Source organism: Rattus norvegicus, chromosome 7 (genome assembly GCF_021556685.1).
Source record: "Rattus norvegicus strain SHRSP/BbbUtx chromosome 7, alternate assembly SHRSP_T2T, whole genome shotgun sequence".
In the NCBI taxonomy this organism is placed as follows: Eukaryota; Metazoa; Chordata; class Mammalia; order Rodentia; family Muridae; genus Rattus; species Rattus norvegicus.
In genome coordinates, this window is record NC_141540.1 from 88,715,285 (window position 1) to 88,741,957 (window position 26,673).

General features: G+C 36.3%; 1 protein-coding gene and 1 long non-coding RNA gene across 3 annotated transcripts in view; one reads left to right on the forward strand and one right to left on the reverse strand.

Annotated features, from left to right (window-relative positions):
• The window catches only part of LOC120093811 (uncharacterized), a 64,157-nt gene extending 56,231 nt beyond the window's left edge, over positions 1–7,926 (forward strand). For both annotated transcript variants that reach the window (XR_015624799.1, XR_015624798.1), the window contains one exon: positions 7,761–7,926. This is a non-coding gene — a long non-coding RNA (uncharacterized LOC120093811). The remainder of the gene's footprint in view (positions 1–7,760) is intronic.
• The window catches only part of Csmd3 (CUB and Sushi multiple domains 3), a 1,310,498-nt gene that overhangs the window by 304,835 nt on the left and 978,990 nt on the right, over positions 1–26,673 (reverse strand). The window contains exons 28-30 of the mRNA XM_087559497.1: positions 23,340–23,531; positions 15,829–15,967; positions 11,912–12,099 (exon numbers count right to left, since the gene is read on the reverse strand). Of these exons, the coding sequence (XP_087415623.1) occupies positions 11,912–12,099; positions 15,829–15,967; positions 23,340–23,531 (519 nt within the window). The remainder of the gene's footprint in view (positions 1–11,911; positions 12,100–15,828; positions 15,968–23,339; positions 23,532–26,673) is intronic.

A 26,673-nucleotide genomic window follows, 5' to 3' on the forward strand; every position in this document is an offset into this window, starting at 1 on the left:
TTGTTTCCCTGCGGTCTAACTTCTTGAGTTCTTTGTATATTTTGGATATAAGACCTCTATCTGTTGTAGGATTGGTAAAGATCTTTTCCCAATCTGTTGGTTGCCGTTTTGTCCTAATCACAGTGTCCTTTGCCTTACAGAAGCTTTGCAGTTTTATGAGATCCCATTTGTCGATTCTTGATCTTAGAGCATAAGCCATTGGTGTTTTGTTCAGGAAATTTTTTCCAGTGCCCATGTGTTCCAGATGCTTCCCTAGTTTTTCTTCTATTAGTTTGAGTGTGTCTGGTTTGATGTGTAGGTCCTTGATCCGCTTGGACTTAAGCTTTGTACAGGGTGATAAGGATGGATCGATCTGCATTCTTCTACATGTTGCCCTCCAGTAGAACCAGCACCATTTGCTGAAAATGCTATCTTTTTTCCATTGGATGGTTTTGGCTCCTTGGTCAAAAATCAAGTGACCATAGGTGTGTGCGTTCATTTCTGGGTCTTCAATTCTATTCCATTGGTCTATCTGTCTGTCTCTGTACCAATACCATGCAGTTTTTATCACTATTGCTCTGTAATACTGCTTGAGTTCAGGGATAGTGATTCCCCCTGAAGTCCTTTTAATGTTGAGGATAGCTTTAGCTATCCTGGGTTTTTTGTTATTCCAGATGAATTTGCAAATTGTTCTGTCTAACTCTTTGAAGAATTGGATTGGTATTTTGATGGGGATTGCATTGAATCTGTAGATTGCTTTTGGTAAAATGGCCATTTTTACTATATTAATCCTGCCAATCCATGAGCATGGGAGATCTTTCCGTCTTCTGAGGTCTTCTTCAATTTCTTTCCTCAGTGTCTTGAAGTTCTTATTGTACAGATCTTTTACTTGCTTGGTTAAAGTCACACCGAGGTACTTTATATTATTTGAGTCTATTATGAAGGGTGTCGTTTCCCTAATTTCTTTCTTGGCTTGTTTCTCTTTTGTATAGCGGAAGGCAACTGATTTATTTGAGTTAATTTTATACCCAGCCACTTTGCTGAAGTTGTTTATCAGCTTTAGTAGTTCTCTGGTGGAACTTTTGGGATCACTTAAATATACTATCATGTTGTCTGCAATAGTGATATTTTGACCTCTTCTTTTCCGATCTGTATCCCCTTGATCTCCTTTTGTTGTCTGATTGCTCTGGCTAGAAATTCAGAACTATATTGAATAAGTAGGAAGAGAGTGGGCAGCCTTGTCTAGTCCCTGATTTTAGTGGGATTGCTTCAAGTTTCTCTCCATTTAGTTTAATGTTAGCAACTGGTTTGCTGTATATGGCTTTTACTATGTTTAGGTATGGGCCTTGAATTCCTATTCTTTCCAGGACTTTTATCATGAAGGGGTGTTGAATTTTGTCAAATGCTTTCTCAGCATCTAATGAAATGATCATGTGGTTTTGTTCTTTTAGTTTGTTTATATAATGGATCACGTTGATGGTTTTCCGTATATTAAACCATCCCTGCATGCCTGGGATGAAGCCTACTTGATCATGGTAGATGATTGTTTTGATGTGCTCTTGAATTCGGTTTGCCAGAATTTTATTGAGTATTTTTGCGTCGATATTCATAAGGGAAATTGGTCTGAAGTTCTCTTTCTTTGTTGGGTCTTTGTGTGGTTTAGGTATAAGAGTAATTGTGGCTTAGTAGAAGGAATTCGGTAGGGCTCCATATGTTTCAATTTTGTGGAATAGTTTGGATAATATTGGTATGAGGTCTTCTATGAAGGTTTGATAGAATTCTGCACTAAACCCGTCTGGACCTGGGCTCTTTTTGGTTGGGAGACCTTTAATGACTGCTTCTATTTCCTTAGGAGTTATGGGGTTGTTTAACTGGTTTATCTGTTCCTGATTTAACTTCGATACCTGGTATCTGTCTAGGAAATTGTCCATTTCCTGAAGATTTTCAAGTTTTGTTGAATATAGGCTTTTATAGTAAGATCTGATGATTTTTTTTAATTTCCTCTGATTCTGTAGTTATCTCTCCCTTTTCATTTCTGATTTTGTTAATTTGGACACACTCTCTGTGTCCTCTCGTTAGTCTGGCTAAGGGTTTATCTATCTTGTTGATTTACTCAAAGAACCAACTTTTGGTTCTGTTGATTCTTTCTATGGTCCTTTTTGTTTCTACTTGGTTGATTTCAGCTCTGAGTTTGATTATTTCCTGCCTTCTACTCCTCCTGGGTGTATTTGCTTCTTTTTGTTCTAGAGCTTTTAGGTGTGCTGTCAAGCTGCTGACATATGCTCTTTCCTGTTTCTTTCTGCAGGCACTCAGCGCTATGAGTTTTCCTCTTAGCACAGCTTTCATTGTGTCCCACAAGTTTGGGTATGTTGTACCTTCATTTTCATTAAATTCTAAAAAGTTTTTAATTTCTTTCTTTATTTCTTCCTTGACCAGGTTATCATTGAGTAGAGCATTGTTCAATTTCCACGTATATGTGGGCACTCTTCCCTTATTGTTATTGAAGACCAGTTTTAGGCCGTGGTGGTCCGATAGCACACATGAGATTATTTCTATCTTCTGTACCTGTTGAGGCCCGTTTTTGACCAATTATATGGTCAATTTTGGAGAAAGTACCATGAGGAGCTGAGAAGAAGGTATATCCTTTTGCTTTAGGATAGAATGTTCTATAAATATCCGTTAAGTCCATTTGGCTCATGACTTCTCTTAGTCTGTCTACATCTCTGTTTAATTTCTGTTTCCATGATCTGTCCAGTGATGAGAGTGGGGTGTTGAAATCTCCCACTATTATTGTGTGAGGTGCAATGTGTGTTTTGAGCTTTAGTAAGGTTTCTTTTACATATGTAGGTGCCCTTGTATTTGGGGCATAAATATTTAGGATTGAGACTTCATCTTGGTGGATTTTTCCTTTGATGAATATGAAGTGTCCTTCCTTATCTTTTTTGATGACTTTTAGTTGAAAATTGATTTTATTTGGTATTAGAATGGCTACTCCAGCTTGCTTCTTCTGACCATTTGCTTGGAAAGTTGTTTTCCAGTCTTTCACTCTGAGGTAGTGTCTGTCTTTGTCTCTGAGGTGTGTTTCCTGTAGGCAGCAGAATGCAGGGTCCTCGTTGCGTATCCAGTTTGTTAATCTATGTCTTTTTATTGGGGAGTTGAGGCCATTGATATTGAGAGATGTTAAGGAATAGTGATTATTGCTTCCCGTTATATTCATATTTGGAAGTGAGGTTATGTTTGTGTGCTTTCATTCTCTTTGTTTTGTTGCCAAGACGATTAGTTTCTTGCTTCTTCTAGGGTATAGCTTGCCTCCTTATGTTGGGCTTTACCATTTATTATCCTTTGTAGTGCTGGATTTGTAGAAAGATATTGTGTATATTTGGTTTTGTCATGGAATATCTTGGTTTCTCCATCAATGTTAATTGAGAGTTTTGCTGGATACAGTAACCTGGGCTGGCATTTGTGTTCTCTTAGGGTCTGTATGACATCAGTCCAGGATCTTCTGGCCTTCATAGTTTCTGGCGAGAAGTCTGGTGTGATTCTGATAGGTCTGCCTTTATATGTTACTTGACCTTTTTCCCTTACTGCTTTTAATATTCTTTCTTTATTTTGTGCATTTGGTGTTTTGACAATTATGTGACGGGAGGTATTTCTTTTCTGGTCCAATCTATTTGGAGTTCTGTAGGCTTCTTTTATGTCTATGGGTATCTCTTTTTTTAGGTTAGGGAAGTTTTCTTCTATGATTTTGTTGAAGATATTTACTGGTCCTTTGAGCTGGGAGTTTTCACTCTCTTCTATACCTATTATCCTTAGGTTTGATCTTCTCATTGAGTCCTGGATTTCCTGTATGTTTTGGACCAGTAGCTTTTTCCGCTCTACATTATCTTTGACAGTTGAGTCAACGATTTCTATGGAATCTTCTGCTCCTGGCATTCTCTTTTCCATCTCTTGTATTCTGTTGGTGAAGCTTGTATCTACAGCTCCTTGTCTCTTCTTTTGGTTTTCTATATCCAGGGTTGTTTCCATGTGTTCTTTCTTCATTGCTTCTATTTCCATTTTTAATTCCTTCAACTGTTTGATTGTGTTTTCCTGGAATTCTTTCAGGGATTTTTGTGTCTCCTCTCTATGGGCTTCTACTTGTTTATTTATGTTTTCCTGGAATTCTTTCAGGCATTTTTGCGATTCCTCTCTGTAGGCTTCTACTTGTTCTCTAAGGGAGTTCTTCATGTCTTTCTTGAAGTCCTCCAGCATCATGATCAAAAATGATTTTGAAACTAGATCTTGCTTTTCTGGTGTGTTTGGATATTCCATGTTTGTTTTGGTGGGAGAATTGGGCTCCGATGGTGCCATGTAGTCTTGGTTTCTGTTGCTTGGGTTCCTGCGCTTGCCTCTCGCCATCAGATTATCTCTAGTGTTACTTTGTTCTGCTATTTCTGACAGTGGCTAGACTGTCCTATAAGCCTGTGTGTCAGGAGTGCTGTAGACCTGTTTTCCTCTCTTCCAGTCAGTTATGGGGACAGAGTGTTCTGCTTTCGGGCGTGTAGTTTTTCCTCTCTACAGGTCTTCAGCTGTTCCTGTGGGCCTGTGTCTTGAGTTCACCAGGCAGCTTTCTTGCAGCAGAAAATTTGGTCTTACCTGTGGTCCCGAGGCCTAAGTTTGCTCGTGGGGTGCTGCCCACGCGCTCTCTGCAGTGGCAGCAACCAGGAAGACCTGTGCCGCCCCTTCCGGGAGCTTCAGTGCACCAGGGTTCCAGATGGTCTTTGGCTTTTTCCTCTGGCCTCCGAGATGTGTGTGCAGAGAGCAGTCTCTTCTGGTTTCCCAGGCTTGTCTGCCTCTCTGAAGGCTTAGCTCTCCCTCCCACGGGATTTGGGTGCAGAGAACTGTTTATCTGGTCTGTTTCCTTCAGGTTCCCGCGGTGTCTCAGGCAGGGGTCCTCCCGCTCCTGGGCCCTCCCCCACGGGAGCCCAGAGGCCTTATACAGTTTCCTCTTGGGCCAGGGATGTGGGCAGGGGTGAGCAGTGTTGGTGGTCTCTTCCGCTCTGCAGCCTCAGGAGTGCCCACCTGACCAGGCGGTTGGGTCTCTCTCTCTCACGGGGTCTGGGAGCAGAGAGCTGCTGCGGGCCGGGATCCGCGGGTGTGGGACTTCCGGTAAACACAGAACGTGCCCGGTCCTAGAGGAATTCTGCTTCCGTGTATCCCAAGCTCACCAGGCAGCTTTCTTGCAGCAGAAAAGTTGGTCTTACCTGTGGTCCCGAGGCTCAAGTTCGCTCGTGGGGTGCTGCCCACGGGCTCTCTGCAGCGGCAGCAACCAGTATCCTGTACATCTTTAAGGGAATTATTTTTATTCTTCATAAAGTCTTCTGTCATCAGCATGAGATGTGATTTTAAATCCAAATCTTGCTTCTCAGATGTGTTTGGATTTCCAGTATTTGCTTTGGTGCTAGAACTGGCCTCTGATGTTGTCTAGTAGTCTTGGTTTCTGTTACTTAGGTTCCTGTGCTTGCCTCTCGCCATCAGGCCGTCTTTGGTGTTAGCTTGTCTTGCTGTCTCTGGAAGTGGCTTGACCCTCCTATAGGCCTGTGTATTAGCTAGCACTCCTGTCAACCTGTTTTCTTTCAGCCATATCTGGGAACAGAGAGCTGTTCTGGGTTTGTGTGACCTGAAGCCTCCAGGCGGGTTGTTTGGTACAGAAGAATTGGTCTTACCTCTGCTCTCAGGTGTGTAGATGCTCCTGGTAATTGGCTTGCAGCTCTGGGTGCAGGGAGAAAAGTGAGTGTCCTGCCCCTGACTGCACCTAGGTTCCTGTGCCCAGAGGATACAGAGGGCCCTAGAAGGGTTCCTCTTGGGTCAGGAATGTGAGCAGAGGTAGTTGTATCCTCTGAGCTCTCAAGATTGTTCGCACTTCTGAGAGTCCAGCTCTCTTCTCCATGGGACTTGGGTACAGAGAGCTGTGGAACTGGTTCAGTTCTGGGAGCAGACAGAAACAAGAAGGTTCTTGCTGGTGAATGCTCCTAGGTTCCTGTATCCAGAGGGCACTAGGCAGGTTCCTCTTGGGCCAGGAATGTGAGCAGAAGTGGTAGTCTCCCCTGAACTCTCAGGATTGTCTGCACTTCTGAGGGTCCAGCTCTCTCCCCAACGGGATTTGGATACAGAGCACCCTGAGCATTTCTATGAGATACCATTCATCTATTTTTCATTCTGTGAATTTTGGGCAATGTATCCTAAATAAGAACTCACAGTAGAAGCTAGATCTAGGTATAAATTAATGTCACCTCTTCCTTATTCAATTTTCTCATCTTTCCTACCCTTCCTCCTTTCCTTCTTTGCAGATGTATGCATAAGCTTTTGACCTTGTGTGTGTGTGTATACATACAAACACTATATATATTTGAATATATATACACACTACATATATATTCAAATATATATATATATATATTCAAAAATTAAATTCCTCTGAACAACATAGAGGAGCAACTACTTTCTAAGGTTGCTTACATGTCAAGAAAGTTACTATAATGTAACCCTAATTATTATACATGTAAACAAACCAATAACTAAATAAAAATCCTTTTATGATGCTCAAAATTGAGCAAGTGACAAAGGAATCTTTGCATAGCTCCTTTGTGTAGGGACTACTCTAGACAATAAATATGGGGGTGTGAATAAAATGGACAGCATTTTGTCTCTTAAGAGTCCTTTCATTTAGTATATGTGAAAGTCTTTAGCCAGAATATAAGAAGGATGGATTTATACTTTTCAAATAATAGCTCCAGGTAACACTACTCAATGGATAAGAGACAGGACTATTGAGAAGAAGTGGGATCACATTTTTGATCAGTCATATGACTTTAGGCAATATACTTAAACTGCTTTTTCCTAAAATGTTATTCATGGGAGGAAATGATTTTAATGCACATTTCTTTAAAAAAATTAGTCTGAATATGGCAAGATCTTTTTATAAAAGTATGTCTTTATTAGCATGGTTACCAATCAAGAGTAACTATCATACCTTCAGGTTTGAATTTGGTTCATTTGAAATTATCATCTAGGATACAAGATTGATATTGATAACTGCTGGCATTTAACATGTTACTGAGGTTCCAAAGCAGACAATTAACTAAGCAAAGCAATAGAAATGAAATGGAAATAGAACAGAAAGAAACAGAAGCACTTCTGTTTCTGTGGACAGACCAAAATACTACAAAAATTTTATAACAATAGAAGGTTTAAGAACAACTGGAATATCTGAAGAAATTTTAACTGTCAGCATGCCTTCATTCTTAAGAAGATTGAGAAAAATCTAATAATAAAGACATTGCTTATTACCTGTTAAATCTATGACATTTTAATTAAAGTGAGAAAGAACTTATAGAGAAAATTATAAACCATTACTGAAAGACATGAATGCAAACACGAGTAAATTGAGAGACTGGTTGTATTAATAGATGAGAAGATTAAATGTCATACATCAATTTATTCCCAAATGATTTATTAGTTCAACATGGTGGCAATCAAATGCAATGTGTAGAAGAAGCTTAATTCTAAAATTGAATTCAAGGTTCAAAATGTTGTGACAGGCATTAAGGGCTTAATAAAAAAAAACTTAACTGAATTGTTGTTAAGCTCATTACCTTGGGCTTAGTTACCAATTGAGGGAGATATTGTTGAAATTTTAGGAAGTGGGGCAAAGGAGGAAAAGCAGGGAAAGAGAGTTCCATGCCCTGAGAGACTGTAACTGTGTCTCACACTAAATTCCCTTGTTTCTTTTTCTTTCCAAGCTACTGTGAGGTGAGCAACTCAATGTCTGCAGCAAAGGCTCCGATCCTGCCTAGGACTGGAAAACTCTGAAGCCATGATTAATGTAAAACTTTTCTTCTTTAAAGCAAATCTGTTGATATTTTGACATACCAATTTAAAAAAAAACAATCTGACATACAGATAGTACATTTTTATCCTGGTTGTCTTATTGCTCTGAAACTCTTTCTGTCTAGAGACAAAGAAGTCAATGGAACAGACTAGAAAGCTGAAAAATAACACAGGGATGGGAGAGTTGATGGCAATGGTGTTGTCTGGTAGGAAGTGGTGCTAAAGCACTTGATTAATTACATAGTAAACGTGAAATTAGAGTACTGGCTTACAGAAAATAACAAATAAGTTAATGACTGGAAAGTGGAAAGCACATTTCTAAACATTAGAATAATTACAAGAAGATATGTGTATGAAACTGCAAATTTGAGAAGGGTACTTTTAAACAAGACATAAAAGGGATAAATGATAAAGGAAAGTGATATTTAAATATAATACAAATTTTTAGATACTTGTCCAACATAGGAATACAGAGATAAAATACAATGCTCATTTTAACCATAAGTGGAATTCAAATATTAATTGTAACATAAATGACATATATACCATATGGACTCCCATGACATAAAACATTTTCTATAAATAAAATAAATTTAAAAGTTTGTGATTGTAGCAATGCACAAATCTAACAAGAAGCTGTCAGTGTGCAAAATAGATAGGTTCAACTTAATACTTCTTGGGCAAAATTAATAAATTGTCAAAGAATTAATAACAATGAGGTTTAACAATGTTATTAATTATTCAAATCTCTTAAGTTTTTCAAATTCTAACCCACTGAAGTTTAGTGTGAATGGGAAAAGCCTCGCAATGATTTATTTTTTTGTGTGTGTGTTAAGGGTTCTTTTTTAATGTATAAAATTATTTATTGTCAATAAATTTTTATTTAAGTGGTTGGTTTGATTTCTTTGCTGTCCATCCAGGCACTCTGAAAATAGCCCTTTCTCAAGGGCATCCAGTTGTGCTTTTTAGCCCTCTTTTATCTGTCTTTTCCAACAGTCATTGGCAACTTCTAAGTTCTTAGCCAGAAGATTTGTGGATTTCTTCAATTTACTTTAATTTAGGGACCCTTCTTCAATTAGCTTTAAAAACCATTTTAAGTTAGGTTTCCCTTGTGACACCCAACATCTTTGTAGAGTCTTTCATGTCCATTCCTAACACTCAGAATCCTAATCTTTATGAAGGAAATGCCAGTGCTTCTAGAAACAAAACCAAAATTGCACATCAGTTTTGTACTTTGTTAGCTGTCTTGTAGTTCCTTCGATTTATTTTTTAAAACCTGGCAACATGCAATTAATTTGAAGTATTTTATACTCTTTGACTTAATAGTCCTGCTATCACAAACACAAATGTCTCAATAATATTCTTACATATATAGTCACATGGACTCATAAAAGGGTGTTTTTCCTTTTATCATTCCTTTGCAGTAGTAAAAACTAGAATAACTTATTTATCAGAAATTAAACAGAAATTAACTAAAATACAGTTATATTAATAAATAAATTAAAATAAATAAATAAATAAATCGTGTATGTGTGTATGTTTCTAATATTGTTGAACTCTTAAAAGAATGAAGAAAATCCGCAATATATAAATGATGAAAATAAAATGATTGTATGGAAATCAGATGAAGTATAGATTGTGTAATAAATGCCTTAGTTCCTGTTCTATTGCCATGAGGAGACAGCATGGCCAACTCAGGTCTTATTAAGGAAAATATTTAAATGGGTGCTTGTTGACAGTTTAATCTGTTAAAATCATGTCAGGAAGCATGATAGTAGTATGGCAATACTCATGTTGCTTGAGTAGTAGCTGAGAGCTGCATCCTGGTCATTGGGCCAAGAAAGGGGAAGAGGGTCTAGACTTAAAATGGATGTTTAAAATCTCAAAGCTTACCCTTAATGAAATCTATGCCTAGTCCAAGAAGGCTACACATCCTAATCCTTCTGACAAGTATTCAAATAGATGAGTTTATAGGATGATTTTTATTCAGCTCACCACAATTAGAAAGTATCAAAGTATGTATAAGTATTCCAAAAAGGAAAAGTTAAGCAATGGTACCAGGTTTGGGAAGACATAAGGTTTAAAATCACGAGACTGAAAGGGAAGCCGTGAATTTTTTTTTTTATTAACTTGAGTATTTCTTATTTACATTTCGAGTGTTATTCCCTTTCCCGGTTTCCGGGCAAACATCCCCCTAATCCCTCCCCCTCCCCTTCTTTATGGGTGTTCCCCTCCCCATTCTCCCCTCATTTTCGCTGTCCCCCCAACAATCACGTTCACTGGGGGAAGCCGTGAATCTTAAAGAACAGGAGGTCATAAGACATGAGACGGTTTGGAGGAATGAAGAAGTTATATATTCTCAAAAAAATTACAAAGCAAGGATGTCTGGCAGCTATCCCTAGTGTTGATTATAATTTCCCCCGAGCTGTTGAGCAGAGTCCTATCAGAGAGTAAGGAGACCATCCTTTCAGTATCATATGATACTGAAGACCAATTCTTAGAAACACCAATAACTATCAAGTCACAACTATAGTTTTAGCCAACTTCTGAAAAAAATCCTGCCACCTTCAGGGTCAGATCAACTAACACTTGCAGAAAACTCTAATAAGAAGCTCTAACCCCAAATCCTCATTGCCTGTGCAAGTAGCTGGTTCACTACTATGGACAGGTCATTTATTACCTAGCCCTGTGGAACGGATGCCACAGAGAAGGCTCAAGGTTTCAACTGAAATCACATTTTATCTATGTTTATGTTTAGGATTTATCACTGGCCTTGGCATCTTTGCATGCATCCCCAAATGATAATAAATAAGTTTTTACTTGCTGACCTGTGAATATTTCCTTTCCATACTTATAGATCCAAAAGAATTTGTAGGAGTTTCTATCATGAGTTGTAAATGGAAGAACCTCAGGTCTGATACCAAATAATAAAAGAATTTACATTAAAAATGTGATATTTGAATTTTAAAAACAATAATAAAGGATTAATTTTATAAAGAAATATGCTATTATATCAACTGTATTTACTGGGTGGATGCTTTAAAATTACTTTCTTTTGCATAATTTCATTATTAAAATTAATGTTGGATACAGATTGCTGGCTCAGTGAGTAAGAACACTTTTCATGGAAATACAGGGACCTAGTATGCATTCTTAAGACATTGGCAAAAAGGCACAAGGCAACTTATAACCCCAATAGTAAATGTAGGTAGGTTATTGAGGATGGCTAGAAATTAGTCTAGCCAAACTTGGGAGTTCCAGATTCAGAGATAGATCCTATCACATGAGAATAAGTTAGAAAACAATAGAGCAGCAAACAGTATACTCTCCTCTGGTTTCAGTGCCCAATCACATAGGGGCATGTACTGCTGCACACATACTTAAGAACATGCACACACATACAACAATCTGCAAAAATAAAGTACATGAAGATACACATTTAAATACTACATCATATATATTTATATTAAAATACCACATCATAATAAAAAATTAACACAATTTGTCTTTTATGTATTAATGTGAGCTTAAAACTAGATCTAATTAATCATTAAGTTACAAAATAGTCTATGATTCAGAAGACAAAATTTATAAAATATCCATGGACATTCTAAAGCAAGTATAAAAATTATTTTTCAGAGGCATTGCTATCACATTTTGCTAACTCTCTTATATAATATCAACATATTTAAAATATTTAGAAGTTTTAAAATAGAATTCTATTTGTTCTCTTTGGCTGAAAGACATCTCTGAAACAAGGTACTTTAATTAAACCTAAGTTCCCCCAATAACGTAGCTTTTATCTTTCAATATTTTGTGGCCTTAGCCTGCTATCACAATATACTAATTAGTAATCCGTTTGCTACTTACATGTCTTTGAGACAGTAATTAGAGAAATGCTAATTTCCTGCTCGCTGATGGGAAACCACATGAGAGCTCTTTTGTGAGATTAAGCTCTACACAGCACATACAACTAAAGCTAACAACACCCAGTGCAAAATTATTAACCTGTAAACATCATTCCAGTTTAATCAGGATGCTAAGACTGAATGTACACACTCACCTTTATACTCTAAATGAAATCCAGTGTAACTGACAGATCCGTCGCTCCGAAAAGCCAAGTGCATGGTGTTTGAACTGCTCTCTATTCTTTCTGGTAACTTGCTGTCTTGAAAACTTCCAATCAATGGACTATTACTGTCTGGGCCATCGTATATATAGAGGAAGTCATAGTTTGGTTCTATGCTAAAACTAAAAGAGAAGGAGGGGTGGGTGTTACTAAAAGGGTGTTTACCAAAGCAGATATAGAGCCAAAGAACAATAAATCTTGGCAAATAAATCTGGTACAACAGTCAAAACAAAACTCCTACACATTAACTCTACCATTAAAGAGGAACCCTGTGGTTCCATATCAGAAACCGTTTGTAAACGTGAATTGAGGGGCCAAGAAAGCCCAGAAAAGCCCAGGTCTTCAGTGGATACCCCACCAAGACTCTGGAGTCCCCAAAAGCTCTCTCCAGTGAGATGGAAGTTTGCCGCACCTGTCCACCACTGAAATGTATTTATGTCCTGGGCACCAGATTCCCCGATCACCATTACATTACGGGGAATCATCTCCAAAGGAGGAGACGGTAGCAAGTAAGGCATAGAGAACACTTATACCCCAGTGGTGCCGGTCAAGCTAATCTGTGTCCTATGCCTTTGCTAGTTTTTAAAAAGTACAATCAGTAAAGCAGATCTGTCAAGAATGAGTAAGTTAACAGGCAGGGACAGACACTGTGTAGGCTTTGCAAATAGCTGGAATTAGAGCAAAATGTGCTCAATGTGTGTGTCTGCTTACAACACTGGGACGTGTGTTTACCAGTAAGTTGCTCATCACGAGAGCAGCAGACTTGGGCGTTGTAATCTCCAGTAACTTGTCTGCCCTCTGAAAGAAGGGTTTTCTGTGTTGTGAAATGCATACACTTTGCTGTGCACGACTGTTCCTACAATTGATATTGTGTGAAACCGGGGAGGATGGTCTTTGAGTGTTCTCACGGGTCAATGGTTACTTTTGTTTGGGGAACCAGGTTGGGGTGGGGAATTTCACCTGCTCTCTACCTACATACATTTCTCTGTATCTCTCTGAACCAGAGAAGTCTGCCAAAGGCCAAACGTCTTCCTTTACTGCACAAGGAAGATGTGGAGGGTTCACCCGGATTGCAGGCGGCCCATTGGTTGTTCATATATTTAAATAAAATGGTCTACAAATCAAATAAAAAAGGAAGAAAAAAGAAAAGAAATTTATCTGAAAAAACAAACAAAACACTCACAGGACATGACTAGCCAATAAGCCACAGGAAAGAGAGAGTCTTCTTGATATTTAGAAGACTCACGTTAACAGCATACATAAGAGGAAAGCCAGATAAATGGATAGTTGGGGAAGTGGCACGGCCTTGGGAATAAGCTGTATATTTGGGCTTTATTTCTTCATTTTCCAACTTACATATTATTTTGAAAGATTTTTTACATTAGTAAAGTGAAATACATATATGCTTTTAATTTCCAATGTATTTTTATATGATAGAAGTGTTAACTCCTTTCATTGCTAGTCATGAAAACACAGCACTTTGAAATACATCAGGTATCAGAATAAATAAAAAATACGGATGAATATTGTTTTTAAGTTACTCAGCAAAATACTGTATTCTGTATTAGATATCTGTTGATGAAAATATATGAATATTTTTCTATTAGAATAATTCAAAGGAAATAATATTTATAGACTTTCAAATTTAGATGGTGGTACAATGACTTTTACACTGTAGATGATTCAAATTCACATTATAGGTATTAAAATATCTTGCATAATAAACTTTTACCTTAAAAAAGTGTGAGTATTATCTCAGAATAATCATGGTTTACATTTAATTGGGAGCTAGATTATCCATTTATATATCGTTAGTACCACTTACATATGGTTAGTAATTAAGAAATCATGAAATCATAAATCAGAAATCTGCTGTAACTTCATATTTGTATTTACTTATTTCAAAGAAACAATATTAAAAACGTCAAGTTTCTGTGACTCTTTTACTCTTAATGGTTTCCAGTCAGTTTATTTGTACATAAAATGTCAGGGAGAAAAGTGGATGGATTAGTAAATTTCTCACATCTAAAAGGCATTAAAGAATTAAACAAAATAAATCAAAACATACCAAACAATACTTTATTCAACTAAATTCAACTAGTTAGTCCTAAATCCTGTCAATGGATCAGAGGCCTCAATTTTGGTAACTAGTGATATTTAATAGCAGATGTCACTGACCTTTGTGGACTACAGCATTCTGAATTTCCACTTTCATCGAGAAAATTTGACTTTTACCAACTCCTTGTCTATCTCACTGTTAGAGGCTCTTCATAAACAAGTGCTTTGAAAGGATACAGTGATGGGTTCTCGTGTTTGGAACACTGGAAATGGCATTTTCAAAGGTGGATACCAGATATTTCATTGAATGTCTCCCTTTGCCTTATGTGAATATGTAAAACACTGAAGATGATAGTGAAAAAAATTCTTTGGGAAAATTTAAGTTCTTATCTGCAATGATTCCTTTCATGCAAACACTGAGAGAATGGTATGCTTATGAGATGTGATATTTTTATAAAATTTGGCCATACCAATCCTGCAGTTTTTATTTTGCTAGTGAATATACTGAAACTCTTAAAAGTCAAAGTTCTCCTTAATGTCACATCACAAATGACAAAATTGAAAATTAAATTTCTGCCCTATACTTCCTGCAGTATAGCCTTTTAGTCCCAATTTATTAGTTAACTTAATTTATAAGAAGCAAAGCCATGTATCAAACATTCATAATTTCTATTGTCTTAAAATGCAATTTCTACAATAGCCAAAAATGGGAGTAATAATCTTATTTACCAAGGAAGTCCTTGCAATAATATACTGAAATAATCAACGACCTCATTCTCATTGTCTTGCCATCAACAAATATCAATTATTCAATTGATGTGAATTATAAATATAGTATTCATATTGGAAAGTATGAATTCTAGAAATAGCAATTCCATATTTTGATTTTTTGTGATTCTGAATTACCTGTTTTTCAACGTGGCTTCAATTTTTAGAAAATATTTTATGTTTGAGCTTCATATTTTACACAAACACCAACCCTCTTTAAAGTACTAGAGATAAAAATAATAGCTTTGGTACTTATAATAAACTTACTTGTTACTGCATTGCTTGTAAACATGAAGAAAACTTCCAGTTGGAAGGACTCTGGCAATTTAAACAGTGCAAACATATAAGGCGCCCTCCCACCACTCCTTGAGGTACCTGGGACTGAATCCACAGTTGTGTCTATGCTGGTTGGCTATTCTGTCCCTGGCCTAAACTCCCAGCTCCTGCATCCCCCAATCTTAAATCCAAAGGCGTCATATTTTGTGAGAAAATATCGCCTTCCCATAAGGAAACCAAGTCTCTTTTTTATTTCAAATAAAACAGAAGAAAGAGAGAGAGAGAGAGAGAGAGAGAGAGAGAGAGAGAGAGAGAGAGAGAGAGAGAGAATGAAAAGCGATTAGACTCTTCCATATCAGCACTACTCCCCCGCGGCAGGAAGAGAGAGTTTTGTTGCAGAGACCAACAACAATGAATCTCTGACTGCTTAACCTTACGGCATAAGAAAAGGTACTGATTTGTTTTTAAACCGGTAGTATTAAGTACAGAGAGAAATTAAAAATAATTGGGATCAAAGTTTGCTTTTCAATAGACCTCTGGATCATTCCCACCCCGGATATCTGGAGAGGATTCTCACCCCGCCCTGCAGAAGTGCTGTTTTCTGAACAAGAACTTTAAATCATCCAGTGTAAAGTATTAGTGTTGGTATTAATTTTTTAAAAGAAATAAAAACTTATGTAGTAAAAATGCCAAAGCAAAACTAACCATAAATGATGTTGTTATATACATGGAAAGGTTTAAGAACTCACCTGATAAAAGCCAAGGAGATAACATAGTCCGCATTGACACTGACGGTCCAGTCACAGTCCCTGCTGTGTGGGTACGGATGAGGGAAGTTTGGCGAAAGGATAAAGCCTGAAGATCCTGTTAAATTGCCTCCACAAGGTGCTTTAATTTAAACAAGCAAACAAAATACCTTAAGAGATTAATAAAATCTATTAGCTATCAATATTTGTGAAAACATTTTCTGAGGGTATGTGAGACTCTGCACATACTCATTTTAACAGCACAGGATGCTGGGATGCTGCGTGTTTCTCAAGGAATCCATTAAAATATTGAACACAGAGCACACCAAACACATACAAGCATATTTACACAGAGGCGCGCAGGCACATGCACGCACTGATACTTTGTTTTACTGGCTTCCAACACAGCCTTTAAAAAAAAGCATAAAAAAATCATTTCTGTCATGTAAACTGAAAAACCACATGGGAGGGATTAAAAAATGGTTTCTCCATGGTTACTAGGAAAGGAACCTGAAGGTTACTAAAAGAATTGGAAGCAAAATAAAACAAAACCTTTAATAATAAATGCCTTCAAACCCAGTATGAGGGAGGCTTGACTTATACAGCAATAACCTTTCTCATAAAAGCCATAATGGTAATCAATGAGTAGGATTCTAGTGCTCAGCATATTTGCATACCCTCCCTTACATAATGTTTGTAGAAGAGGCTTTAAAAATCATTGAGTAAAACAAGTGATAATGTAAGACCTGAATCTGCTTTTCAAGAACCTTACTGTGACTCTATGATTTTTCCTAAAATCTAGTTCCTTTACTGATAAAAGTAGGCAATTACAACAGATTCCATTGTTGCTGTAGACACAACCTCCTGTAATTTTTCAGGGGACAGGAAGAAATAGCTTCAGTTAGATTCAGAGGCCTTTCTTCAAAGGAATATGATTGTATTCAGAAAGTAACACGTGTCCTCGGAGGTGTTAAAGGTGAATGGAGAAGTACACAGTGGGGTATAAGGATTCTCATATCCCTACAGTTCCATTTACACAATCAGCATTCTTGTCTGACTTTCAAAACTGTCATCTTCTCAGACAATGTTTATAATTCAGTCAAAAGGTAAACAGATTCTTTTGATAGCAAAAGTCGAGTTTGGAGGAAAGGAATTTCCTTTGTAGGTAGGCAAGAGTCAATAGAATTCAATAATTTATAAAGCTCATCTCGGTGTTTCCTCATACCACCAATCTTGTGTACAGATTGCGCCTTCAACTCTTAGCTATTTAATGCATCTGTACTTTCAGCCATGAAGTAGACACACTGCATTCCACTCCTTGCATCTTTTTATACCATGTGGGTGCATGCTAGTACGTAACTAGACAGAATATGCCACACTCAAGTGTCTTCTGAGTATAGGAATAAAGTGTTCTCCTGTGAAAGGACATACCCTCAGCCTGACCTCATTCATTCTCTCTACTCCAGAACCATTATTTACTTCATAGTTTCCCCTTAGTCTTCCTTTTCATAAATGAAGTGTAGTTCCACAGGGCCTTTTCTATCCTCCCGGTGTTTTCACCTAAAGATCTCTAATATTCCCTTATGTTTAATATCCACAGTCTTTTCTTGTTTTTATTTAAGGAAAGAAATTATTATAAGAAATAATACTTTTCCATAAAACTTAGCCTAGACTCACTTATGACATAGATAACCCCCTACTCCTGCCTTTTGTTTAGGTAGGATTAAACAAAAAAAACCAGACACTACAAAGTCCCACTTCCTCCATGGACCAATTGTTCATCCTTTACCAGATTGAGTAAAATTATAGTAATCCAGCCTTTGATGAAGCTTTCCTTTTAAATTTAGGCCTTTTACTTTTGTCCTAACTGCAGCGTCATGCCAGTGTCCAGTATTTCTGAGAAGAAACTCGAATCAGAGTACAACATGCTCTGAGCCATTCAGTAACACCAGACTTTTACGTGTTCTTTCTTTTTACTATTTCTGGTGATTCTTTTCTGCAAAAGCGAATTTCCTCTTTCCTTGCTCTTACAATACATGCAAGACTAGGCCGACAGTGTTCACCCAGTTACAATGGTTTCTTTCAATGTATGCCGCTGTTCTCTGCTTTCTGAGTTTGCACGTACCCAGTAATACCTTTTAAAGAAAAGTCTATGCTCAGTAAATTCTGTTGGAAAAGGAAGTCTTTGCATAGCTTCCCTTATATAATTTTTCGTATTTGTAGAAGAGGCTTTAAAAATAATTAAGTAAAAATGAGTAATATTCTAAGAGTTGAGTTTGAATTTCAAGAACCTTACTGCGACTCTATGATTTTTCATAAAATCTAGTTCCTTGATTGCTAAACATTGGTAATTATATCAGATTCTATTGTTGTTCTCTCTACATTGAATGTAGAATATAGAATCAATAGATTATAACTGTAAGTTGTATTTACTTCTCATAGCAAAAAAAAATGTGTGAGTGAGTATAAATCATGAGATAAAACTCTTAAGGCTTAGTACTCAGAGGACCAATTGTTTTCCTTGCTTTTCATAATTATGAATTTCCTTTAACATGGTGACATCACCTTAAATCTGATGAGCTAATTTCTAGCATGTGGCATCCAATTTCTTCTAGTGAATTTGCATAGACTCCAGTCTGCCATGAAAATTTCTATTTCATTTTGTAACCTGGGTATTCTCCTGATTTCCTTATGCTGCATTGTTTACCTTGCATTTTTTCTACTCTGTTATAATCATCTGTGTTGAATACGTTTACCGTCATGAATTTATCTCTCACTTTTTATTGATGGGAAACTCCTGTTCCTATCTATCTTGCTGATATTCTGTGCTGAATTACAAATCAAGTATGTATTACACCTCTTGCTACCTAGTACTTTATTGTTACAAAAATAATATAATATGAAAGTTACATAATACTCAAGTCAAAATGCTTCTGCTTTGTTGCTAAGTTACTACATTAACATTGTCATTATGTATATTTCTTCTTTTCTTTGACCTTGGAGACAAGCCTTTTTTTTTTTTTTTTTTTTTTTTGAGATTTGGAGACAGAGTTTATCTGTGTTAAAATCCTGGTTGTCCTGGAACTCACTCTGTAGACCAGGCGGGTCTAAGTCACAAATGTCTGCTTACTTCTGCCTCCCAAATTCTGGGATTAGAGGCATGAGCCATCAGTGCCACAGATACACTCAGTGTGTCTCACTTTCTTCACTTGCTACCATATTTATTGACCTCTAAATTGAAAACGTATTATTTTAGAATTGTGAAAATGACTAACTTCTGTCTCCAACAATCATTTTCTTGGTTTAAATATCTAGTAGAGAAATGGTACGTCAGTGATAGTTCTATAAAAGCTAGAAGACAATGCTCCAGTTTTAGTGCTACCTGACCTCTATTCCCTTTGTGATATTGTCAACCACCACTTTGAATAAACAAAATATATTCAAAATATTACAATTTCTTTTAAAGTTATATTATGTATTTATTTATGCATTCATTAATTATATTTTCAGTGTGTCTAGACAAAGACATGGAGAGGTTGCCGGAGTTGTTTTTCTCTTTCTCTCATGTGAATAAGGGTGACTGAGCTCAGGGATCAAGATTGGCAGCCAGCACCTGAACCAACTGGGCCATCTTGCTGGCCTTATATGTCTTACAATTCTACGTACTCTCTGCTCATATAATTCCTTCTTTTTAAAATGTTTTCCATGCATGTACTTATATAGTTCCACTTATGATTTGAAATGTTTCACAGCCTTTAGGAACACTTAGAAAACCTTAGTTTCCTTCTTGGCTGAGCTGGACTTAGCCTCAGCTTTCATGAACATGATATGAGACACTGGCATCGTCATGCAGGCCACTTCTATGTTTACGGTGTCTTTATGAACAGTATGGTCATGTGTCAGCATTCACCAGTTACATGTAAAGTCAATGCCGTTTCTTATACAGTGTTATTTTGTCCAGATACATGTGATGTTTCTAAAAATATTTGTTGACATGTGAATGGTTCTTCATATTGATTGTGAAAAGAATGGTAACAGCTGTGTGAATGAATGTGTAGCCTAAAGACTGGCTTAATGTTTTGTGGAAAACAATGACTTTGTGTTTAGGACTTTTAAAATCATGTATAAATGATGAGCAGCTATGTAAGATGTACAAAGCTGTGTTCAATAAATAGCAAATGCAAGTATGTACATGTGCATTAAAAAGGTAGAATGATAAGTCTTGTGAGCCTTTAGAAGGTTATGGAGTGGGATTATGTATATAGAATGAGATCAATTTTGTTTCAGATTTCTTTATTACCACAAGGAACAATAATCTTTGAATTGTTAGAAATTATATGCAAATGCATATATTCACATATGAATATATTCTTCATAAACAAAAAAGAAAGATAATTATATGTATACTAACAGTTTTACTGGATGTTGCTAAAGACTTTATTTTTCTTTAGGGATAAGGGCCCCTAACTTCTTTTTACTACATTATTTACCTTGTCAAAATTCCCCTTATGTATTTAATAGCTATGGTTCAATTTGAAAATCTAACATAGCCGACCAGAGAGTAAAACTCTCTGACATTTGTAAATCCTAGACTGCAAACGCATACATAAAAATTATTCTAAAATATCTTTAACTTTAAATAGCAGTTGGAAATCCATTAGGTTTTTGTTTTTTAACATATCTAATCATATAACACCCAAAATAAAATCAAAGGCATCCAGGAATTAAATTTCAGTTGGCTTCTCTGGAATCCTGACATGCACGATTTGTTCTGAGTGTAATTTTTTGTGAGCAGTAATACAGGCAGCAGCTATGAATCTATTTTACAATCTTCTTAATTTTTTTGCCAATTCAATTTTATTCATGTACTGTCTTTCTCAGCAACCCACCCACACTAATGTCTTTGTTATTTACCTTCATATTGAGTACAGCTACTTTCCCTCTGGCAATGTCAAAGTAATCTTCACACTGTCAATTTTGTTGGAATGAATTCTATTAACTCTCTAAAGATGACGTCCTTCTGTTTGGTACTTTCTATGAGGCTGATTTTTTTTCCACATGCAAGTAAAATGCTTTATTCTCTGAGGTCTGAGACACACACTTACAGAGTTTCTAAAAAGTTCAGGGTTTAATCTTTGTCATAGTATTTCCAATCATGGAGTTCTTTCTTATCAGTTGCAGAGGTCAAGCTTTCTGCAGCCTTAGCAATTTTTCAGACAGTTTTTTAAGTTATTTTCTTCCTCAGAGAAGTTCTAATGCATATCATTTTTGAAGCTATCTTATCCTTCCCCCCAAAATAATACTCAGTTCCATAATCCATACAAAAATGTTCCACACCCTGCTCCATATAAGTAAGATTTAGTGTTCAACTTTCCCTCTTAAAATTGGGTCCTTTTAGCTAGAGCACACCATGGTTTATAAATTTTATAATAGTCTCTCCAGAATGCTTTAAACTTATTGGAGTTTGAGGTGTATTTTTTTTCTTTAGGTTCAGTATAATTCTGTTCAATGTTTTAGGATCTTACATAAGAATATAATGTTAATATAATGTTATAGGCCTGAAAAATCCTATTATGTGATATCCTTGCCTATTAAAAACAACTTTAGCAATTATCGTGGAATTTCACTTTTTTCTAAAGGTATAATATTTTAGTAAATTCTTGAGACGTAAAATTATATTTGATCCTATTTATCTTCTATTCTTCACCTTATTTCCTCTCAGATTCACTTCTATTCCTCCATGCCCTTTCAAAATCATGTCTTCTTTAAAGAAGCAGAAATAAAAAATAGACCATGGAGTCCAAATTGTACTGCTACTTGTTGTGGATGCATCCACTAGAAAAAACCACTTGGAATGAATGTCCCTGCATGAGAAACCATAAATGTCAGTACCTCCTCCATTAGTAGTGGGGGATCATGAGCCCTTTCTCCTTCTCATTTTGAATGCTAGCTGGCTTATTTTCTATAGAGATTTATGATATACAATACAATTTCAATTAGAATATGAAGTTTTAATTTCATTGTAGTCCCACAGGCAAACAAAGTAGTAAATAACAATGTTCACACCTTATGAAAATATACTTAACATTTTTCCTTCTTTTTCTTAGAAAAATTCTCAAGCAGCTCCCCTTATCTGATTTTATTGATACAGATTTTATATATATAAATCAGTTGATATTTGATAATGCAAAACTTGTAGTAGTATATAAAGAGCAATAGAAAAATATAATAGCTATAATAGATTAACTATATAAAGAAATAAATCAAAATATGAACTATGCCCTTACTTTGTTTTAGATTTTAAGCCTCTTCTATACTTTTGTGCCTGACTCATTATCTACAAAAGAGGCCTAGAGCTACCGTTTTGCCTGCAGGAAGAATTAAGCCTTGAATGTTAGTGACTATTATGCTTTAAAAGCCTACCTACAAAATACAGAAACATGGGTTGTAAAAATACATTGTTTAGCTTAATTTCATTGAGAAGAAGGTTGATCAGAGTTAGAACTTTTCTTATTTTATTGGTAAATTCCCAGTGGATGGAAACCAACAGGTACCTAATGAATTTGACTTTGCAACTTTTACATGAGTTGTTACAACATAGAGTCAAGTAAGTCCAGGTAATTCACTGAGTTTCTTTGCTGCTGACTGAGGTATTCAAACACACTTTCTAATTCTAATTTCTAATTCAGAAAGAAATTGCTATGAAACTTATTGAATACTATATTTAGAAGCTGAATATAAATAAACCAAAATATGGCTTTTCGTTGAAAGCATGCTAAATGTGCTTATCCTGACTGCTTTAAATCCAATAGTGAGTGAGCAAGTCGTAGGCTCCCTCTTGAAGCTGCAAAGAAATTATGAAGTGTATATAAATACAAATGTAGGCTAGAACTGTAAGCTTGGCCATTTCCCTAAGCTTGTTTTGTTCTTTTTTGTTATTTCATTTGCTGTCCCACTCCCCACCCCCACCCCCCGATCTAGTAATAAAAGGCCTGTATCTTGGATCTCTGGACTGTCACTTAGAGATTTGAAAACAAGTTTGGAGCCAGAAATCAGACAGGATGGAATAAGGTCTGGACACTCCTCAGATCATCAAAACAAATCCTGATGTTCTTTTGAAAGTCCTGACTTAAATGGAAAGCCAATCCTTTGAAGCTCTTAAAATAGCTGCTGATATTACCTTCTTAGAAGATCAACACAGTGTGTTTTACATAGAGATTCTCAGTGATTGAGGTTTAAAGCAGAAGGTAATAATAGATTTATCCAGTAAATAAAAGCTGGAAAATTATTTCAGGAGATTGATTGATCATATTTAAAATTTTGGGGCTGTTCACAACATAATAAAATCGTGGACTTTTAACTACAGAAATTAGTAATTACTCTTTCTAAGTTTGCATATTTTGGATATGCACACACTCCTTTGAAATCTTAAGATGATAGTGCTAAATAACATCAATACCGCTCTTAATCATTGCAATATACTTTATAAAATTTTAATTATTCTTTAATCATACCTATACAGACTGGTGGGCTGGGCTGCCAGAAGTATCGATTTTCTACCTGGATGCAGGTTATTCTTTCTTGTCCTTGAAGCTCATATCCAGGATCACACTGGAAGACAACAGTGTCCCCAGGTTCTCGTCCGTCCCCATTGCGTGTCCCATTCATGGGGACTCCCGGATCACGACAGGCAGTTGCAACTGAACCTATCAAAAGATAGAAAGGCATTAGTTTTATACTATCACAATTACTTTCCCAGTTTCAAACTGAAATGGTTAATCTTTACAACTTTCCTCATGTCTATGATTTCGTAGGAAACTGACTTTTTAAAATGCTTGAATTAACTTCAAAATTCTATTAAATAAACACTTCTGTATTCCTGTAATAATGTATGTGCTAGCTTGTTCTAAGAAGCAGCATAGCATCTGTGTCACTAAATATTAGATATCCAAATAAATTTCCAAATTCTATGTTGTAGATTTATTTCTGTTGCTGTGACAAATACCCTGATGTGAAAATGAACAAGTAAACAAAATAAAACAGAAACAAATCCAAAAACTCAAAGAAAGGAAGGGTTTACCTGGCTTAAAATTCTAGAATACAGGCCACCATTTTGGGAATCCAAGAAATTAATCACATCAAGAGCAAAGAGAAAATGGGTGAATCCTTGCTTTCTTACTTCACTTAGCTTTCTACTACAATGAAGTTCACTGTCCAGCTCATGAAGTGATACTGTTCATATTCATGGTGAGTTGTTCATTTCAACTCAATTAAGGCAATGAAGACAACCTCCTACAACCTCTTACAGTTCCACCTGGACCAGATTAGAAAATTCCTCAACTGAGATTCAGTTTGCAGATGCCTCTAGGTTGTGGCATGTTGACATTCAAAACCAATTATTTCACTATGTGAAAGGCTATAAAAGAACACTGCTAAGGAGAGAAAATACTTGTTTGAGAGATAAGCAACTTACATCAGGGTCTGAGAGGAGGGAAGGGAAAAGTAAGAAAGAGAGAGAGAGAGAGAGAGAGAGAGAGAGAAGCAACAAATGTTATGATGTGAAAATATATTGAACATTGTTAACAACACGGCGGACCTTCATGATCTCATGTGAGACTTGCTAATGTTAGTAAAAATGAATTTCATAAGTGAGTATATTAAAGGTTGACAAAATTTTAGAGAGAGCTGCATCATTATCCAGACATTTCCAGGAGGGCTGAAGGATGCTATTGCATTGTGACACTTAACTTTGTCCATTTGATATACCCTAGAATCATCCTGACAGAGAGACTCAATGAAGGACTGCCCATAGAGATCAGGGTACAGGCCTGGTTTGGGTGAGGGGTTGGTGTATAACCCACAGGGGATTATTCCATCCACTAGGCAGGTAGTATTGAGCTACGTACATTGAAAAAAATCTAGCTGAGGACAAGCAAGCAAAAAAATGAGCATGCACACCTTTCTTATAATTGCTTAGGATTGAAGATGTGATGTGGCGTCTTTCCTGTCATGTTGACTTCTACATAATGATGGACTATAACGTGAAATTATGAACTAAAAGAAACATTTAATCTTTTAAGTTGTTCTTTGTTTCAGTGTGTTATAACAGGAACAGAAACAATACAAGAAAAAGGCCCTCCATGAAGATCACTGCAGTTTGTTGTAGACTTTAACATACGCTTGCTTTATAACCCAGAAAATGTTATGTACACTGAGGCATTTATTCCCCCAAATTCTTAACCCATGATAAATTCAAAATATGAAGTGACACACAACATTAGCCAGGCAAGAATCCATATACATTTTATGTCATAGAAAGTGTGGTGCATATAATACCAGGTACACTATGAAAATTATGGATTGGTATCTAGTGTTCTATATCATTTTGAATTGACTTATTTGTGAAAGTAGATAATTGGTTGGTTAACAGGATTAGAGTGCCAGGAGAAGTATTGTGAGGTAATCCGTTGTATTATGTGGCTTCTTTTAGTGGAAGTGTTATGAGACTTGACTATAATGGTAGTTATACAAATTTATAACCATAAAATTACTGTATGTGTAATACGTGAATGCTTGTGGAACTGAAAAAATCTAATTAAGCTTGGTGAATGACCTCAGTGTCAGAATTCTGGTTGTAGGTTGGTGTCAATATTCAGGTAAAGACAGGTACAGGATAGAATGAGGCCTGTCATTGGATGAGAAGTAAGGATGGGTGGAAGAAAAGTTTTAGCAAGGAAGAAGAGGCCAGAGCGAGGAGCGATAACATGACGGATGTTATGATTTCTTTCTGCACATATTACAAGTTGTTATGACTATTCTTAAGGGATGGATGTGTACAGGATTTTGTGTTGTCTAGGTGGGCAAATTATATATTATCAATTGGATCAGAGGATATTGTGTGATGTTTTCTTTCATGTGGTGACCTAATAGAGTTCAAGAGAGTGTATGGTGGCGGGACACATCGAGCTGCCACAGAGTTGGGATGAATATGTCTGGTGTTGTGGAAACCAGCCAAGAAAGCTGTGAGTGAGGATGGGGCTTGTGGACAATGGGTCAGAAAGTAGATGGGGCAGTGTGGTGTCACCGAGATAAATTAGCACTAGTTTCAATGGCCTGCTGGAGCCTGAACTATCATGAGAGTGTGATTGTCAGGGTACATGCGAGAACATTCTGCAACTTTTTCAGTTTTACCACAATATTACTATTATTTGTGACATCCTACTTGGAAAATTGGGGTAATGGACTTAAGATAGAGGAAGCCATCAAGTTTTCTCGTACTGGTGACACTGATGAATTTTATTTTCTATATCTCTAATAGAAAACTATATGAATATATAGGTCTGTAAGTAGTGGGATATGTAGTTCTATTGACTAGTTGAATGAGATAGTGTTAAACAAGTTACCTATCAAGAGAGTAATCAAATGTAACCATCCAGCAAGTTTGCTTAACCTTATCTATCTGATGTAAATAGAACATTGAAATCCATATTTTATTGCAGTATATTGACTTCAGTTGTGTAGGCATCAAGACAACGTTAACGAGTAAGTTACTTAAAATGACAGCATGTATTGAATCTAATACACTTTCAATAAGCAGTAACACCAGAAAGTAGAATGTGAAATCTATAACAAAACAAAATTTTCTTGGGATTTTTTTAAAGTATCAATTTTTAAACAGCTGACTTTTTCTGATTAAAACTGTTGCCTCTTAAAGTAAATTTATATTTACTTTTTCTGCATTGTGTAATGAAATAAAAGTAAAAAAAATCAAGCGACATTTTAGCAATTGCTGATGATAATTTAAAAACTAGTTAGCCTTCTAGAACTATTCTGATAGTAAGCTAGTTG